The following is a 19,800-nucleotide window of genomic DNA, read 5'->3' on the forward strand; positions in this document are numbered from 1 at the left end:
ATTCTGAGTTACCATCAGCTAACTTCAATTAGCTGCTTCCATGGTGATTTCAGTCTGTGGGACTATGAATATCTGTAGTAAATTACAGGTCTTTTGTCAATCCAATAGTTGAGTCATTTCACTAAAACACAAAAATGTCTACCTCATGCTGGAGCTCAATGTAAGTCATTATGATTCATCTTCTGGGAGCACAGACCTTCCATTCAATAGCTGAAATACTTCAAAAGTGAGTTTTAGTTCTTTAAATGTCTCTGTGGAAAGAGAGCTGAGTTGTATGATTGTACGTAATGTCAACACAAGTTTTCAACCTACAAATGCTTCATAATTTCAGAGTTTATGCCACAGCACTGAGCTGTTCCACTCTCAAATAAAAACATCCTCCCCTGAGATCCTCCCTGGGGAAAATGTCACTAATGAATCCAGTGGGTGGCTGTTTTCAATGTTGAATGCTGCATCAGAGAAGGAAAGTCTGATGTTCTCCATTACTGGATCGTGGGTTGGAATAACACGGAAAAAACTGACTGATATCACAAACTAATTCAATATGAAAAACATCTGTGTTGCATCATGAGAGGGATGTGAAGTGCCATTGTCTACAAGCTGCATTTTAGGCAAGCATAAATTCACACACACATTCTGAATTATTTCTGAGTCATACTGAACCATTTTTGGAGCTTTTATAGCTTTCTCACTTGATGCTGCCAGCACACTGATATCCACAGTATGTGTGTGTCTCAGATGGTCCACAGCCCCTTTGTAATGCTGAGTGCTTTGGGATCATAAATTCAGATATCAAGAGAACAACAACGGCAAGCGATGCGAATCTCACATGAAAAATGTCAACAGCAGCAGACCGTCAGGCCACAGCTCCTCCAGGAGGCCAAATGTCTTCTGTGTCACAGACAGCAGGTTATTGACTTTATATGTGCACTGGGAAAACATGTGCGTAAAGATGTCTGCACACCCACACATAATACAAACACACACTGAGGAAGAGAGGGAGAGAGAGAGAGGGAGAGAGGAAAGAGAATTTCAATTTCTGACCTTTATAAAAATGTCATATCAGAAAGGGAATTCTTGAGAGAGAAAGGACACTGACGACATGCCACAGGCTCAGACCACACAGACTAGATAGATGACAGTTTATATGCAAAGCAGAATCTTGTCACACATGCTTCTCCAGGCTTCATAATTTTGCCACAGTAAAATCTGTAACATCAGTTTTCCCTCTTAATGCACGCCTTGACGCTGTTGCTTTATCCCTCCTGGATTTATGATGCATTAGAAGCTGTGTGGGCACCCGACATCCAACCTCTGAAATCGATAAAATGCACAGTTGGAACAGAGAGCTGCTTGTTTATTCTGTGTTTCAGATTCATTTGATCAAACATGTGTGTGGATTAATATATGTTATAGCTATGACAGGGAAGTGGGTGTAAGTCGTGACATTTGATGAAAAGTACTTTGATTTCCTGGTGATTGTTGATTTATTATTGCTGGGTGTTGCACCTTGGAGTTCAGTATATGTATTGTATTTGATTTTATACATTTCATTTCTATATTTGCTTTTATTTTTGGATTATCAAAGCTCCCCCAGTGCTTACTGAACCATTGCTTATACACACCCATATAGCCCATGCCAGCACCAGAGGTTATCCATGACTAATGTGACATGGGGGCCTATCTGAATACCACCTCCATACAATCCTGACACTGAAATGTCAGCACTACAGATTAATATGCTTCCTCAGTTACTCCACCGGGGCTTCTTTAACCTTAAACGTCAATGCCTGGAGGGTAATATTCTGCCATATTTATTACCATCCATGAACAAGTGTAATAATTGTTTGGTTTATTAAAACCCCTCCTGCTGGCTTGGACTTTTTTTTTTAATTAATTGACTTCATCCATCCATCATCCTATCATCAACTTTAGGTTCTTAGTCTACCTTCCGACTAATCTCTGGCTTCCTCATAATAAACAGCACGGTCTTATAATTTCATGTCTGTCTTCACTCTACAATTGTGGTTAATTAATAAGAAGACTGACTACACAGGTTTAGATAAGACCAGTAAGAGATAAAGCACATTCCTGGTCTGATCATACAGTGACAGCTTGTATTCAGTTTTCTCATTAACCCCAGTAATAACAACAAGATAAGACTTCGCTCTGATTCCTTCCTCTCTGCCTCGCCCGCCTGTTTATGTTTCCATTGTGATTATCATAACTCAGTCACATTGCGTAAATAAGACATTCACCTCAATGACATGTGGCGCTCGTAAGTCACCACAGGGGTCACCAAGGTGGCTACCTTTGGCTACCCATCAACATGATGAAACATTAATCACAGAATGGCTCATTAAATGCTCTCAGATGCATCTCACAAGCACTTTACTTTGTCATGGCCAAGTATTGGCCAAGTGTGTTGCAAATAGTGACTAACAAAACTTTATTGTTCTATATTGTTTTCCCCCCACTACAATGCGGTTTATATACAACAAATATAATAATGCATTTGTACACTTAATGCTTTAAGAATTATGTAACATTAATACACTACTTCCCTTTGTGACAGTATAAGCACAGCAAAGATTAATTCCATTCTTCATGTTCCCCTGAGCTGTAATGACTTAAAAATCCACATGGGGGCACTATGACCTTTACTGAGACTCTGCGAGCTCAGTGTTCAGCTGAGGAAACGCCTACACGTTACTTTGCTTCACACAAAAGGCTGAAGCAAACATAATCCTCGACAGTGAACAGGAAACTCTACTCCTCAGGTAAGAATTAACAAGTAGGCTCAGGCTTTGCTCTGTGAACAGCATTTATGCCAGAGGCCGTCCACCTGCTCATGGCAATATGATCCCCAGGTCTGCTCATGAATGAAGGGATGTGGCCTCTGGGCATGAGCAGAAAAATATTTGTATAATTCAGCATCAGTGACTTACTGTGGCCCAATCTGCTACCCTAACCAGGCTATCAGGAGGGGAATAGAGAGAGAGAAAGAGGGAGAAAAAGAGAGGGTGACACACTGAACTCATGCTGCAGTCAAGACCTTGTGTTTATTAGAGCTTGGGGATAGAGCAGCACACTGCTTCTCCATCAAAAACACAGCAGGGAGTGTTTCCTGTGTTGATTCTTGTTTTATAAGAACGGGATGATTAATCACAGTTGGACCAAGGGGAGTGACATTAAGCTACAGGTATTCACACAGCCTTGTCAGATAAAAACAAAGAAAAGCAGGCTCTGCTTGCTCACAGTAATGAAGTGTCAGAGCCTGGTATGTTATACCACATGGCTGTTTTCACATCATACCTGACATTCTTGGGAGGATTCAACAATATCAGATAAAACTGCAAACTAATCTTGAGCGACAGGATGTTCTGATATGCATTCTAGATATATGGACTGAAAGGAATTCAGTTTTTATTCTGTCTGTGCTGCCTGTGTATGAGAGATATCCTTAAGAAGATACTTTTTTCTGTGATCCCTTAGAAGTACCAGGATTTAGAATAGTTTGCAAGTGCATTCAAATGCAGCTACGCAGAAAATGTCATAATGTAAATCCTGAAGTGTAGCATTAAAGTATCCTGCACAGATAATCAAAAAATAGATGTTTAATCCCAGAGAGGGAAGTCTGGACAGCTCTGCTCATGCATTTTTTTGTTGATATTCCAGCCTGCCTTCAGCTCAGGACCATGTGTGCTTGCACATGTTGTAACGTGTCATTGTGATGGAAGACAACGTCACTGCTGCTTCATGTCTTAGTTTTGGCAAGTAAAACAAAAGCCCCATTGTGCCTGTATGTGTGTGTCTCTGCCATACAGTTAAAAATAAAGACAAAACCACAAGCTCAATCTAAATATTGATATCCGTATGGTGAATCTGCTTCATAAGCCCACCTCTCTTCCACAGTAGCTCTTTCTGCAGGCTTAACAAACATACCAGCCAGATGTGGATGTGCACAGCGAAAGATACAAAAACAAGAAAGATGAGAACAACAACAGAGAGGAACAGAAAAAGCATCAGAGTGTGCAGGTGAATAAAAGTTGGGGAGATGTCTTCTGAACTATTTAGCGCATTTTTCAAGGCTCGGCGTAACTAAGTAAAACTTTCCAGAGAAGCTAAAAATACAGAATTGTGTGTTAATCTGAGAGTCTAACTCCCTGTACAGATGTCCTGGTGCTGCTGTTCAAGCCCCTGGCAGTCACTCGATAGCCGGCTCGTGTTCGAACCTCACCACCACCCTTACAAGACAACGGACATCTCTGTACAACATCCACCCTGCCACCCCCTCCCCTTGCGGCCCCTCTGACTGTCCATGTGTTGTGTTCGAACTGCAGAGCCCCATTTAGACGAGTGGAATATATGTGTTGTGTTTTCCCTTTCATTTTCTCCCCCTGCTTCTCTTAGACTTCTTTATTCGCTGTCTCATAACAAGCCATGCTCCTGTTTTCCAACAGTTTGAGGGCATAGTGGATGTTGCAGAATGAGGAAAACAACTCAGTAGTATTGGTGGTACTCACTGAAAGTCTGTGGCTTCCTGGTTTGTTTTGACAACCCACACAGGCTTTGTACTGAACATGCAAGGAGTCATGTTCATATTCACATGTTTTGGTCCGCATGAGTTTTAGCTGATCCCCAGCCATGACAAGCCCAGCCTTTGATAGTTCAAAGATGGAAGTTTACTACAGACATTACGGCCAGCTGAGTCAAGTATGGACCTTTGTGTGTGAAACAGAAAAAGCATTTGCGTGAATAAAGATTGTGCACTTCCTACTTAAAGAAAAGTACAACAATGTACCAAAACATAACCAGCATTTTACTGTTGACTATTTGATCTAAGAACATTTTATTCAAAGAGAGAGAGAGAGACCACAAATTGATGAAAATGTTACTTATACAATATAATAAAGGCCTCATCAGTCAACAGTCACCTTGGTTTCAAAAAACAAAGCTTGGCAGTGAAGTCATTAATTATTTTAGGGCATCCTGCAGATAACCACCCCTGTCTTTTGAACTTGAGCACACCTCTCAGACATTTTGGAAAACATTATTTAATCTTTAATGGGAACTATTACAACACCTCTGATAAATAAAGGAACAGAGCGCTTCTGCCACTGTGTTTTTCTTTTTTTTTTTTTTACTACACTGCAGCTGCACTGCACGTATGTCTTTCAAAGTGTTGGTATCAACACTTGTACCTCAGTCTCTTTTGTCTGCATGAAGCAATACACTGTGGCTTGAAATCACACAGCATCAAAACAGCTGCGTCCTGACAGATATTCAAATATGTTCACCACCACTAAGTGCCACAAAAGACACAACAAACATATTTTTCATATCCAACATGGAGAACCAAGAGAGTCCAACAGCTGACATCCTTTAAGGTGAATTAAGTGGAATATGGCAGCGGGGAACACCACCTGGTAAACAGTGGAAATTGTGTTAAGACTGCTGTTGCAGGTAGATTAAACTTACTGGATATAAAAGGTCCTCTCACACTTCTCAATTTTTCTTTCTAATACAGTCGACTACCTCAGGGGGAAAAAATGAGAAGGTGATTACTGTTTATTTGGTGGAAACTGGGAAGTATTAACACTAAGAATCACAAGTAAAAAGCAAATGAAAATCATTTCAAGTCAATTGACCACCAACCAGACACCACAAATTGTTATATGTAGTAATATGTCTCTCCAGTAAATAACATGGCACTTCACAGTGTGCCTCTGTGTATGCTGTAACACCTGGTAAGAGGGAACTGAAACCTGAAAGGTGGCACAATGAGTCAGTGAGTCATGTGATTTTTGTATTGCTGTATTTAAAGTGCAACTAGGCAATACAAACTGCATGGAAAAGAGACTGATGCCACCTGCAAACATAGCACTGATCAGAGATCAGATGCACCAGTTGAAAATATTTCACCATCTTCATTTTTCCAGAGAAATTTTGGCTAAAATTTGTCTCAACACTGATGCTATCATGTCACCAATCCTGTGCAACTTCAAATAATTTGTTCTGCATTTTCCCGGTTGTACTGTGTGGGCTGAAGTCAAAAGCATAAAGACAGCATTTTTTAAAAAAGAAAAGTCATGTATTTGTATTGTGAGAATTTGGCAGTTGAATTGCAAGGAAATAAAAAAAGAGAGAAGCGAAAATCTAAAGGTTTGTTTTTGAAAGTTCCCCTTTGTCCCTGTTGAATTAACTTTTTGGTGCAAAAGAGTGTTATCTGGCGATGCTGCAGGTTACAAGACTAGTAGCAGCAATCCTGTGTATTATCAGCTCCATGTCAAAATGTCTTTGAGCACAACTCAAGATTCACACCCGATCCCTTGTCGTAATAAGATCAAATAGCATCAAAGATTGCACCAAATACCTCATGGTTTTAGTCACTGGGTGGTGGGAAAATCATGTGCTACCTACACTGCTGCATAGTTTCTCAGATGACACGACCGCTTCCAGCCGTGAAAGCTGGTAATCACAAGCTGACAGGATGACTTTGCTTCATTTCAATGTGAACACAGAACGGCTGCAGTGAAAAGTAGCCACTGAAAGTGCGTGAAATGATCTCTGCAGGGAAAATAAACTGCAAGGTCATTAGCATCCAAAAACAAAAACACCATCCATTCAAATGAACCTGTGACACACCTGGACTTTGCAACTGTCACATCTGGCCAACTGCACAAATTACTTATTTATTTCTGGCTCAGTCTGGGTGGCTTTAATTGACCTTTTGCTCACAGATGTTTGAGTTTGTGTTTGTCCAAAGGGAGTCACAAATCATATGAGAAAATGTCTTACAGTTAGGTTTCCTCTGAGAGAAACCCTACAGGGAAAGGATAAAGATAAATAAACACAAGAGGTTGCTGCACACATCCTGTGTTTTTGTTAACAATGTTAACTGTAGATGCTTAAACTGTTGCTGGTGATGCACTCTGCTACTGTCTTTTAACAGCCGTCCCCTTTTCCCCAGTGTGCATGGTTTTTAATATCTATTCCATAGACTCACATTCCTGGCATCGCTCCGCCTGGGAAAATACCCCGCTATTCCTCTGAGTTGTATTTGAGTGTGTTTCCATACAATCTTCTGGTGTCTGTGCATGTGTTTCTCTTTGAGGTCATGTGGGGGAATGTGTGTGTGTGTGTGTGTGTGTGTGGTGTTGACTGGTTTAAGTCGGCGTCTGAACCAAGCTTCTCAACAGTGAACCAAAGATGAACTAGTTTGACATTCTGAGAAGTGCACTCATTCGACGAGATGATTCATGCCTCTCTTGTGCCTGTATGATGAATATGAAGCTACAGCCAACAGGCGATTAGCTTAGCTTAGCAGTAAGTCTGGAAACAGGGATTAAACAGGGGTTACACACTCATAACCAAAATGTAAAAACATTTTGTGAGCAAAAGGGTTTATAATCTGAGATAAGACAAAATGTTCGTCTTAGTGGCATAAAAAAGAACACTAGAACTGCAAAATAAGAGAGAAAGGATGTTGTAAGATGCAAACAAATGCAAACAAACAAATGGTTAACATAAAATCAGGAAATGGCAAAATTCTTCCCTGGATGATTTGCTGCAGACAAGAGTGATCAAAACCTCATGCTTTTGTTCCTGATTGTGCTCCAGCGTTGCTATCATCATTGTGTCCTCAAAATGGATAAATTATCATTAAACTGTTTTCATCTTTTCCTACCTGGAATGACCTCGAAAAGAAATTTCCCCCCATCTTCTCCACTGGTTGGATGCTCTGAAACTTTGTTTCCAGGTAAGAAAATGATTCCCTGTGGGGAGTAAAGAACAGACTGATCAGAAGCAATACGAGACAGAACATTTTGGTCAAAATATTCAAGGCTGAATATCAGTTTTGATATCAGTTCTGAATATCATTTGATCTCGGGTTTTACACTTTGCACAGTATTTCCAGCAGTTTTCTTGTACAGCAGCAAAAGAGCAAGTCTCACACCTTATCACAGGGAAAAATACATTTAAAACACATGACACTTTTGTTGAGGGATTTTACGTTGTTGTGTATCAGCATCTCTGCTGGCCGTGAAGGTGGCCAGTCTGACCCCAGGGACGGGGCTGGGTGATGGAGCTGAGCTGTTATAAAATGTGGCAAAATGGCAGCATTAAGGAGGCTCAGCTCTGTCCACAATGATGTATCGTGTGTGTGACCCTATAGGCCAAAAACTCTCCGCTTTAAATAGCAGGAGCATCAACACGAGCTTGTCGAGACGTACGTTAGAGAGGCTCTGTGTATCTTCACAGAGCATCATTGACTGGACCAGAGGTGTTAATACATGTATAATATAGTCAAATAGCACTGATATGGATCACTGAACTAATTATATTTATTTTTATTTAATAAAGTAGATATACCACACACTTGTCAATTTGGTAACCTTATCAAGTAAATGGCAAAGTACTTGCATGTGTAAATCCTATGAAAGTGAAGAACTAGTTACTTACTTTACTTACTTTTCTCTTAATCAGAGTGGCTATAAAAGGAATTACAACACACTGCAGGCTGATCCTTTATGTACTCAGACAGTGCTGTGATTAACAGCTCAGACAGTTTAACAAGTTTAACAACACAGCATCTGACAGTCATTAGAGTACCCTCAGTCCAGGTCAGTGTTAACGCAGACAAGATGTGCATAGGTGACAATATCGGCAAAAAGGACCCACGCACATAACAGGATCTGAGTGTAGTCAGTTTCCTTCCTGCTGAGAGAGCGAGCTCTTTAATGAGCCATAACCGTGACAACCAGGCAGTGGAAACCCTACCTGCGGCCCCAGATGAACTGCTTTAAGGACGGTTATAAAGATGGGACAGGCGACGTGGAGGAATGAGGGAGTAAAAGAACTCGTTTGATGTGGTTGTCAGCATGAGAATCTGCTCGACTTCAGTATCTTGGGATTAAAAGCTTCTCTGAGAACTTTTTCTCCACGAACACAGACCTTTTTTTGTCATGCTCATGGTACTTATTTCAGGGAAACAGGAGATGACTTAAATGAATGGTGTGTGGGTGAGACAGACTTCATAAATGTGAGTCTTCTGGATTGTGTATGTTCTTAAAAAAAAAAAAAAAGAAGAAAAAGACATGTATAGTTCCTCCATACTGTAAAACCACAACACCACGGATGCCTCTCCTCTGTTACTAAACCACAGTCATAATTTCCATACTGCATCCTCCCTGGTGGGCTGTTGTTTGCTGCAGACAAACCCAACCAGACAGAGGAGGGTTTACCCACCAAAGAGTACGATAGTGTGGCCCAACCCAGCAGGTCCCAAAAAACCCCAAAAAACCCAACCTATTTTAGGGTGTTCTCTGTATTTTTATATTGTTGTTAACTAGGATGAGGTCATTTTTTGGAAGCTGCGTAATGACACAAACCCAATTATCTTTTTGTTCTCAACCAAAAAGCTGCACACGCACATGTAGGACAGAAAAGTCTCATGGAAATCCGTCTGAGACAAGCGACAGCAGGAAGCTCAGGCTTGTGAGCAGTAACCCAGTCTGTCAAACTCGGTTTCTTTAATCGGACTGACTCCAGGTACATACACAAGTTTGTCTGACCAGCCTGCACATGCTGCAGCAATTAAAGCCATATGTGACATTCTTTTTTAGTCATAAAACAAACATTTCACCACTGTGAACATTTAACTTTGTTTGGAGTATGTTGACAGTTACAGGGTAAATATTGGTGACAATGACTGTATAAATAGTGAATGGAGCTTCTGGGCATGAAAAACGCCACCAAAAAATGATTGCACGTAAATTTATGAGAAAATGACCAGCTAGTTGCTAACGCTGTTGATTGCTGCTATAATGTCAAGTAGATTTTAGGGATTTTAGTCTGAAAACCACTTGTGGGACCAGAACATGTTGCTATGAGAGCAGTGAGAGTGAACTAAAACAGTTAAGTTGCACTTCAGTAAACAATAAGCTCAAAGATGCTATAAAGCTCCACAGAGCTGAATTTAACTAAAGGACTGGGTGATAATTCTCTGAAGGTTCATCACCATCACTACAGCTGTTTTAGGAATTTATCCCTGACATTGTTTCTACAGTAGTGAAACATCAAGAGTTTCAGTTAAGAGATAACCATAGTTTGCCAAACAACGATCCGGTTTGACGAATGTGTGTAGAAAACAGAACACGTGGCAAGATAATAAAATGCAGGGTAGTATATTATGGGACATAAATTGGTTTCAGCTTGCGAACAGATAAATGCCCACACTGAAGTCAATTAAGTAGAAGTTATTGGTGTAACAGGTCATTTAGGTGCTCATTAAACCTTGGCTAGTTAATCAGAGGTCCTTTCATCCAATAATTACTGTTCTGAAGCTTGGGTGACCTCTCAGACACAGGAAGTCAAACTCAGTGGGAGACCTGGACACATTTTGCATTTTGTATTTTGCATGTGTGGACTATAGTCTCTGTGTAAGTGCATCTGGCTGTCTTTGATTTTATTCTTTTTATCATCTGAGTCTCGATGATATTTTTGCCCGAGTGCCTGCTGTAGAACCTGTCTATTCAAGTGGCAAAGAGTTCCTAACTGGTGTTCTGCTCTGTTCGCTCCATTGAGTCCATCAATCCAATAAATGTCATCATTATTCCCAGTTATAAAAAAAGGTCTTCAGCTCTGAGTAGCTGAGTCTCATTCAAAAGCTTCTGTAAAACACTTAGTAAATCCACAGCTGCGACATTTCCTAAAATATTAATATGCCCGTCAAATGAAATAGGGTGGAAAAAAATAGAAGACTTCTCCATTAATTTTTATTTGCTTGGGGAATTAACTGTGGGTGGATGATGTGAGAAGTCAGACACGGAGAAGATGAGACTGAGAAGAGTGAAATTAACAACAGGACGATTAAAAAGTTGGGGAAAATCACAAAACAAGGCTGTAACCATGAAACAGAGTGTGTAAAGTGTTTGCTAAAAACGTCAGTGTCAGTCGGTGTCTGTCAGCGGGAGACAGGCATGTTTTTGAAAACAACAACCAAAGAAGAAGGGGAAAACTCTACCTTGTTTGGTGCTTTACTAACTGACATGATAGGCCAAACAGAAAATGCATTCCGATTTTATGAAAATCACACAGTCTGTGGCACTAAACACCAATGCACTGGACCTAACTGTATAATATGCACCAAAGTCTGGGACAGAGAGCAGCAGACAACAAAGACTGGTCTAAAACATGCTTCATCTCTACTGTGATTTATGTGCAAGCAGCTGGAAAACACAAGGTGTCCTGTCACTTTCTTGCAGGAATACCTGTCGCCGCTGTTGCCTGCCTTTTATTTAGACCTTTTATCTTCATCCAAGAACTCCCATAAATAAGGTTTCATAAAATATCTTCTGCCTAAAACAGAGACTGCTTTTTGAAAAACAATATGAGATTTCTTTAATCATTAAATGTAAGGAAAGAGAACATAAAATGCCAAAGCAATTACTGCAAAATGTTATAAAAAAAAAAAAAACATATAAATGGATGGAGACTGAAGGATGCAAAGTCCTCTGTGAAGATTTATGACCTGAAGAGTCCGATGGCTTGAGAATTTTAATAATTTTCCCCTACCTTTAGTATCCCTTAATGCATTTAAAGGAAATGATTTTTGACATTATGAGATACATGCGCTCACTCATACTGACATGACACAAGATGTTGTTGCAGGAGTATGTCATCAATAAAAACACTAATAAAAAATCCTCCTCTGAAGTCCAGAAAGTGAGTGTCTTTATTGATTCTTTAACATACGCTTTGTAGACAAAAGTATTGGGACACCTGGCCATTACACCAACATCCTCACTTTTTTCAAGTTGTACTCTAATATAATAATTGAAAACAGAGACACATTTGAGCTCATACTGTATTACTCTCAGCTCCACTGTATACACGCCTTTAAAACTAGAGCACACCTGCAGGAGGCATCGCTGCTTTGGCTTGCAAAGTATACAAATAACCAACCACAGCCTACCTGCTCATACACTTTTTCGTCCCCAGTGAAATTAGTCTGCAGCTCGATCAGTTTTTGCTCTTGGTGACACAGCTGCACCTTTCAAACTAGAGCACAGCTGCACCAACCGCAGAACACAGAGAGACCCCTAAATCCCCGTTCATCAACTATTCCTGTCCTGTACTGTTTGTGAGATCAGTCACCAATACCCAAGCTTTCAATAATACATAAATAACATGGTGGATCTTCACAGGACACCTTAACAGCAGCAGGTTTTAAACGAGTCCACAAAGTATAAAGTGGTTCACAGTCCACAAATCTAACTTGACTGTCAGCTTTGTCCTATTAAGTCGGACAGAGAGGAGCAGATGAGCAAAGTGAGACATCTACAAAGCAGACTGCCTGGAGTCTTAGATGATAAACATCACTGCAACTCGAAGATAACAGGCTACCAAGAAAGATATGTAGTCTGGAATAAAGCCTTGATATGCAGCATATCTTCTGAAGTGACAATATGATGGCATGTAGTCTGACAACACCAAAGGATATGAATGACAAATTTGAAACAGGTTTTGTTGGTTGTTTGAATGGAGTCTGTACTTTATTTTTATTATTCACAACACCACATACAGATGATGTTTTGAGCTGCAAATAATAAAAAAAACTACTACTACTAACTACTACTATTGAATTAAAGACATAAACATTTGACATGTGGATACCAGGTACCCAGAGGTATGAATCAGTGTCACGACCTCAAGTCATGGCAAAAGAGACGAAAATAATTCATGAAAATTTGGTTAGATAGCTTGTGTTTACAGAGTACTTCCTTGTGAATTCTTGTGAAAAACATCAAGTCAACAAAATCCCAGAAAGCTGTGTTCACATTTTTATCCAGTATTTGTATTCATAGAGATCTTAGAGTGCTGAGAAGTGGGTATATATATATTGTTTACTACCTTCTTAGGGGTAGTAAACACAGGATGTGTGTTCCCTTGGCAATGGACATATCAGAAAAGATTTCAGATCAAAACTGGAGCTTCATGATCCAGTACTTTTGAGTTGACTTTTGCATGCTGTAAGTGCTGGTACCATATGTCGGCCATGAATTTCACTTTTCTCACAGCAACCTTCACAAGACAGAATGGAAGATATTGAACTGAATTTATGGACAACAAAACTATATGTCTCAAAGCTAGAGATCTAATGAAGATGTCATGTTACATTAAGCAACAGGATCTCGAAATCAATCACTTCTGCTATTGTTCCATCTCCAAAACCATCTCTAAACCTAACGCAGCATTTATCAAATAGGAGAACTAAAGAAGAAAGAATGTCGTCATAAGTATATTTATACATATCTATGACTATTTTTTTTGTCTCGGTGACTAAAGAATACTGATGATGATGTTTTCATATTAGCTGAGGAAAGAGACCTTTATACCACAGGGCAGAACCTCCCATGAGGGCGTCTTAGAGGACACACTGGAGTGGATTATATACCATGAACTGAAAGTGCTGATTCACATTTTTCTCTGACAGGTCACCTTTGCCGCTGACAGGGAGACTGAGGTGAGCTGCCACACAAAACAGGAATTTTTTTGAATGCGGTTCCTTAAAATGTCTCTGTTAGCTACTGTTCATTTATAGTCCGGGAAGCCACCCGCTGGATAGGTATCATAAGACTTGTAACCTCAGCTAAAATCTGATTATTTCACTAGAGGTTAGCAACCTATGCAAAACAAAATCAGAGCTGTCCCTTTAAAATGAATCTGCATTCATTTGTTTCTGGCCACCTGATGAATCCATGAAATCTGATATTCTCTCTCTCCTTTCGGCTTTATTTTGGTCTCCATCGACTCCTAAAGGGAATATGTGGCTCTCTGAAGTTTATACTGTGAAGGTAGCATACAGTGGGTGTTTAGAGCTTTTCACTTAAAACAGCTGCCTGTTGCAGATGAAAATGATGTATACAAAAGCACCTACAATGAATTGATCCAAGAATTGATTAAAGCTACTTTAAGTTGAATGAGCAAACCTACGCACATTCTGTTCCATGGGACAACACACAGGCTAATACATGTAGCCATTGCTAAGTGACTTTTTTCTGTATGTTGGACAAGGTCATTTGCCTGGGGATACCAACTGAAACCCTTGTTGCATTTAAGGAATTTTCATGTGTTTCAACACTCCAGCTCCAGCACCTGCTGCATACTCATTTCATGTGAGGAAATGTGTTCTCCTACTTGTGCAAATAACACTACACCTGCACATACCTAAAATAATGATCATAGTAGGACCCCGTTACGACCTAAGGTAGTGGAGACAGAGAAATTGCTTGGAAAACACAACTTGCAAGAACTTGTTGTAAGTCCAGGGAGAATTTACTGACTTTTCCATCCATCAATATCGAGCTTATTAGACTTGCAGTCACCGTCTTCACTTAATCACATGTTTTCATGTTCGATGTGCTAAGAATACAAATCTGTGATAAAATGTTATTCTCTAATCAAAGTAATGATATCAAAGTAAGGTAAGATGGAGGAATTAGCTTTTAGTATGTCACTCATGCATGTCCACACAAAGTCCTTTCTGAAACCAAAAGATTATGTCAGGCATGTGTTTAATGACGTACAAAACAGAAAGAATGTGAACATGATCGTCCAGATCTGTGAGTCAGATCACATCTGGATTGTGATGTTGTTGGATTGTCAGGGGCCTTCACACTTCATAAGAATACATAAAAGTATAAACTCTACCATGATAGGATGGTAGTGAAGGTCAGTCAAATGGTACAGTGTTAATGTTAATGTCATCAAAAAACCAATAAGATGACACAGTCTCGCAGAATGAATAACTACAGAACTGCAGTGGTATTTTATTTACTCCTGTTAAATGCCAAGGTCAAACAGTTTCCATCTCAAGCAGGGAAAACAAGGGATTTTCAGTGCATTATTGCGCTGTTGCATTATTTATCTAATGCAGTTTCTCATTAAAGCCAAATACTTTTCTTCAAAACATTTTATTTGAGTTCAGACAAGCCCCCACCTTGTTGTATAAATATTAATAAACTAACTTGTAAGACTTGTTGTGGCTAGAATCGTAATATCCGAATTAAATTTTTATATGTCCTTCATTTTTCAATACATTATAATAAAATACAATTAGTTTAATGCATTCAATCACAATTCTCTCATTCATTCATTCATTCATAATGTTACCTCGCTTACATCACTGGAATACAGATACAATGCTAAGTGGCTAAATTACAATAATCATACCATTTCGCCCAATGACTGAATGCTGTCTTTGTTTATGCCTCACCCAAATGAAACCTGTGTGTGTGTGTGTGTGAGAGAGAGAGAGAGAGAGAGAGAGAGATTATGTGAGTGAGTGCATGCATTCTTGTACGTGCATACATCTCCATGGACGAGGCAGGACAAGCAGATGGCATGTTGACACTGAGCCCACACGTGCTGTACCCTATGCATGCTTTTCGGTGACCTCTCACATCCATCTGACTCCCATTCTTCAGATTCCACGCGTTGTTGAGAGGTTTGGCTCGACTGTATGGGACGTAACATGGTTGCATGCACTGATGATCACGATAATCTATTTCTAATGATGTTGTCTACAAACGTCTGAGTTCCTCCGAGCAGCAGTGTTTGAAACCAAAGTCTGGTTTCATTTCTAAATGATGTTACTGATTATTTTCTTACTATGTATTGTGTATTTCACATACAAACTCAGCAACATGAATGACACCAAACCAATAAAAGAATCCGATAATATTGAAGTAAATCAGTTCAACTAAGACCAATTCCACCCTGTTTTCTTATAATGCCCCTGTGGGTGAGAATATGATCTTCCACTGAGTTTAAATTTTTCTATAATGATAAGTGATCAGACAACAAGGTGTAATGTGGAAGGTCACAGCTCCCTTCAGGTTATTGTTTCGGTTGTATTGTCTGTACCTTTACTGTTTGGGTTCACCCCTACCTGTTCTCACAGCATCATTTTCAGAAGCAGCAGACAGCTGTTTTCAACGAAAAAGCAATAAAAATCCATTTTACGCTACCTGCCCAACACCAAACAGCACACAGACACTGTTAACAACAAGCTAGCGAACATAATGTAGCATTTTACAGAGACAAAGAGTCATGCGTTTCACTGGTTGGAGATGGTGGAGACCAAATATAAAGCTAAAAGGAGATTAAATTTACATTCACCAGGTTACCAGCACAACTCCAAATGCATGCCAGTGTTTCTCCATATCTGCTCTATATGGCAACTGTGTGGTAAAACCTTCATCCTCAAAGTGGCCAGAAAATTATTGCTGGTTTAGGGGTTGGTCATGTTAATGCAACTAAAATAACACTGGTCAGAGTGAGGCAAAGACTGTGGTCAGTGTTAAAAGGCACCACATTTAAGTGTTGGTAGGAATGGTGGCACAAAAGTTGCACACATCGAGAATGCCACTACGAGATGAAAAGAAAAGTTTTGATGCACTTTATCAATGCCACACCACTTCTGCCTTCTACACTTTACTGGTGAAACAGTTAGAACTCCAACACTCATAAAATAAATGAATATCGTGCATTGATTGTTAAATAGGGAAAGATTTTGGGTGCAGCCTGAGTGTTTAAATATGTTACTGTTGGTGTCCATGCTTTGCTGGCGTCTGTGTATCCACAGGCAACTGAGAGAGGCAGATGTTCCTGCTCCCACTGAGGAGGCAGCAATTAGGCAAATGTGACAGGTAACAAATGGAGACTTCACAGCATATCGGAGAACTAATTAATAGCCGGTCTAAATATGGCTGCGCACCTCTCCACTATGTGGTTCATGGCTCAGGACGGGTGGATTGAAGTCGTCGTTTAGTGTGCTTGTGTGACCTGATGTTGAACATCAGTGTTAGATGCTAGAAACAACTTCTGTCTCTTCTTGTCCTCCTCGCCCTTCTTTCTTTCTTTCTTTCTTTCTTTCTTTCTTTCTTTCTTTCTTTCAGGGCATGCTAGACTCTGAACTAGATATCTTGTAATTTGTTGGGTACTGTATTATGTTAGGCTGTTGATTTTGAGCTATTCCTTGCTGTTCCACTTTGAAGGTCACAAAGATAGACTTTGCATGTACTGTTCTGTGCCTGACCTAGTTTTATTAAAATTTCCCATTCTCTGTAAAATATTATTTTGTTTTTTATCTATGATTGATGTTGGCTCTGTTTCAGAAGTAGGAAAGAGTAGGTCGCAGAAGTTGTAGGAACATTAATGAATGAACATTTCTGGGTGAATAAATACAGATGGCAAGAATATCTGAATGGGATACAAATGGTTGGTTGTCATTTTATGTAACCTAAATTGTTTTGAAAAACTGCACCACAAAATTTTTTCATCGTTCCCTCTGGATATTTGCAGCACCAAGAACTGAAGGAAAATGTTGGTGCTCCTAATACGAGACCACACCGCTTAAGAATCAGAGCTACCCAGAAATAGCAGTGAACTATATCTCCTCTCCCTGTGTTTGGCCTGTGGCCCACCTTCAGAGACTTCTCCTAGTGATGTGGCTTGGGTTTGGCTCAGCCGAGTTTGCTGGGAAATCAGCCAGACAAAAGAGTGTGGGTAGATGAGCAGAATGAAGATCTCAATTGTGCTGAGGTATTCGAGTTTCCTCTGGAAAAAGAGGATATTGTTTGGGTGGAATAGGTATTAGAAAAAGTTGCAGTCCTTTGTGCATTATTTTCTTTGTTTGTGGGGTTGAGAACAGGGCTTCTGGTGTGTAATTTTTGACTTCTAGAAATGCAAAAAAAGGTAAACCTCTCCAATAAATAACTGAAAAGTTACCAGTTAATGAGTGATGAAGGGAATTGCTAATTAATGGACTTCAGATGGCTCAAAATTAAGGCTTATGTGGTATGCAATTGTGAACAGACTCAGAGATTCAGCATTAATGAAGTAGTATCTATTAATAAAACTTGCTAGACTTCTGTAGATGTAGATCAGCTGCTTCCGGTCTTTCTGCTAAGCTCATCTTCTTTATATTTAACTTGCAGAAATGAAAGTGGGATAGACCATCCAAGCAAACTCTCAGCAAGAAAGCAAACAAGCACATTTACCAATATGTCAAACACGCCTTTAACACAAGTAATAATCTGTATTCACTCATCCTCACTGACGTTCATATGCCTGAAAACTGATCAGCCCTAAATCAGAAGTAAATCAATAACAACAGATTCGAGTTTCCCACTATCTCATTCATCTCCACTAAAAACAGTGTGTTAGAACAAGCAGTGCCTCATAGAGTTAGGAATTAATTATTTATCCCTTGCCTTTCACATTTCCGCATGTCTGTGATTTTCATTGTATTGAGTATCAAAAGTCAGTCTGGTGCTGCTTCTTTGTTCAGTCCTCACATGCTCAGCGAAGAGGCTGCCTGGATACAGTAACGTTAGAGATGACCTCATTGTCTCTTCGTCATTCAGAGACGCTTGGCTTCAAACAAGCTCAAGACAGTTTACTTAAACTTACAGTCAAACAGTCATAACAGCCTGAGTCATTTGCATCAGACATGGATCTTGTTTTCTCATTTGGTTGTAAGATGTGTGTGTTTTCAGCGCCATGACACCATGAACGTACATTTATTTCCTGATTCATTCCATGTGATGGACAAAACATTCGCAGCCTTTCTTGTACTTGTGTATTTTTAAAGGAACTATTTCCCAAAAAATGCACAAAATGACATAATTACAGGAACTGAAGCTTTAGATAGAAACAGACGGTCCTTTTGTTTGCAAAAGTGCAGCAGAGTAATTTTATATTCATAGAAGCAAGTCAGGAAAGTGGAACATTAGCCACTATGATTTCTGGGCTTTGACAAGTGATTTACATAAGATACATAAATCCTTCAAACTTGTATTATTTGTGTTTATAGCGGTTAGTTAGGTGTTTAAAGGTCCAGCGTAGAATATATATATATTGTGTTTTGACGTCATTAAATGCAGGGTATAGGGTTTGAGTTTGGATTTTTGATTGAAGATATCCTGGGTGAATCATCACCCAGGATATCTTCTAATTTGTAAGTAATGTCTTCAAGTTTTCTAAGCTTACAAGTTAGTTGACTGCTGAAGTTTGATCGGCTCAGAAGATTTAATTAATTTGATTTGCTGAGTTAACTTACAACAGCCTGTAGTTGTATTGTGGCATAAACACAACACACAGCACACAGTATGGCTGGGATTAGACTTTCAGTGTGTTTGCAGCCTTACCAGGGCTTTGGTCTCCTCCTCGTCTTTGTAATAGTAGAGCTGGTCCCCTCGCAGAACAAACCAGCGACTGTGCCAAGTCTTGACAAAACCTCCTTGCTTCCTGAGCCACCCACACCTGATGACACTTGCGCGTCCCTTACTCTGGATCTCTGTGCTGGTCTGACCTCCACTGTGCTGGGGACTGCTGTGGGACACACACTGGTCGTCCATTACAGCAACTCTAAACTGAAAAAAAATTCAAAACAGTTGAGGTTTACAGAAGCTGGAAGCTCAAGTTGGCAATAGGTAAACATTTGGAAAACATTCAAACTTTTGCAACATATTACAAAATCATAACACAAGAATTCATAAGGTTGTCAAACTCAATATGGGTATTTAGAACAAGAATTGAACAATAAAAATAAAAGACTCTAAAGCTGACAGAATATTTCACAATATTTCACCCAACAGAGGAATGTACTGGTATGATAAGACACCACAGTCCAGCACAAATGTGGCAGAAACAAGTCTCATTCATTTAAACTCTTCATTCAGGTCATTTAATGGAAACCATTTTCCTCCAGTGGAGTTGGTGGATTAT

General features: G+C 39.7%; 1 protein-coding gene across 1 annotated transcript in view; it reads right to left on the reverse strand.

Annotated features, from left to right (window-relative positions):
• The window catches only part of arhgap24 (Rho GTPase activating protein 24), a 57,051-nt gene that overhangs the window by 28,694 nt on the left and 8,557 nt on the right, over positions 1-19,800 (reverse strand). Inside the window, exons 2-3 of the mRNA XM_046374368.1 lie at positions 19,221-19,445; positions 7,691-7,778 (exon numbers count right to left, since the gene is read on the reverse strand). Coding sequence (XP_046230324.1) covers positions 7,691-7,778; positions 19,221-19,430 — 298 coding nt within the window. The 5' untranslated portion in view covers positions 19,431-19,445. The remainder of the gene's footprint in view (positions 1-7,690; positions 7,779-19,220; positions 19,446-19,800) is intronic.

The sequence above is a fragment of the Scatophagus argus genome, chromosome 20 (assembly GCF_020382885.2).
Source record: "Scatophagus argus isolate fScaArg1 chromosome 20, fScaArg1.pri, whole genome shotgun sequence".
Lineage (NCBI taxonomy): Eukaryota > Metazoa > Chordata > Actinopteri > Scatophagidae > Scatophagus > Scatophagus argus.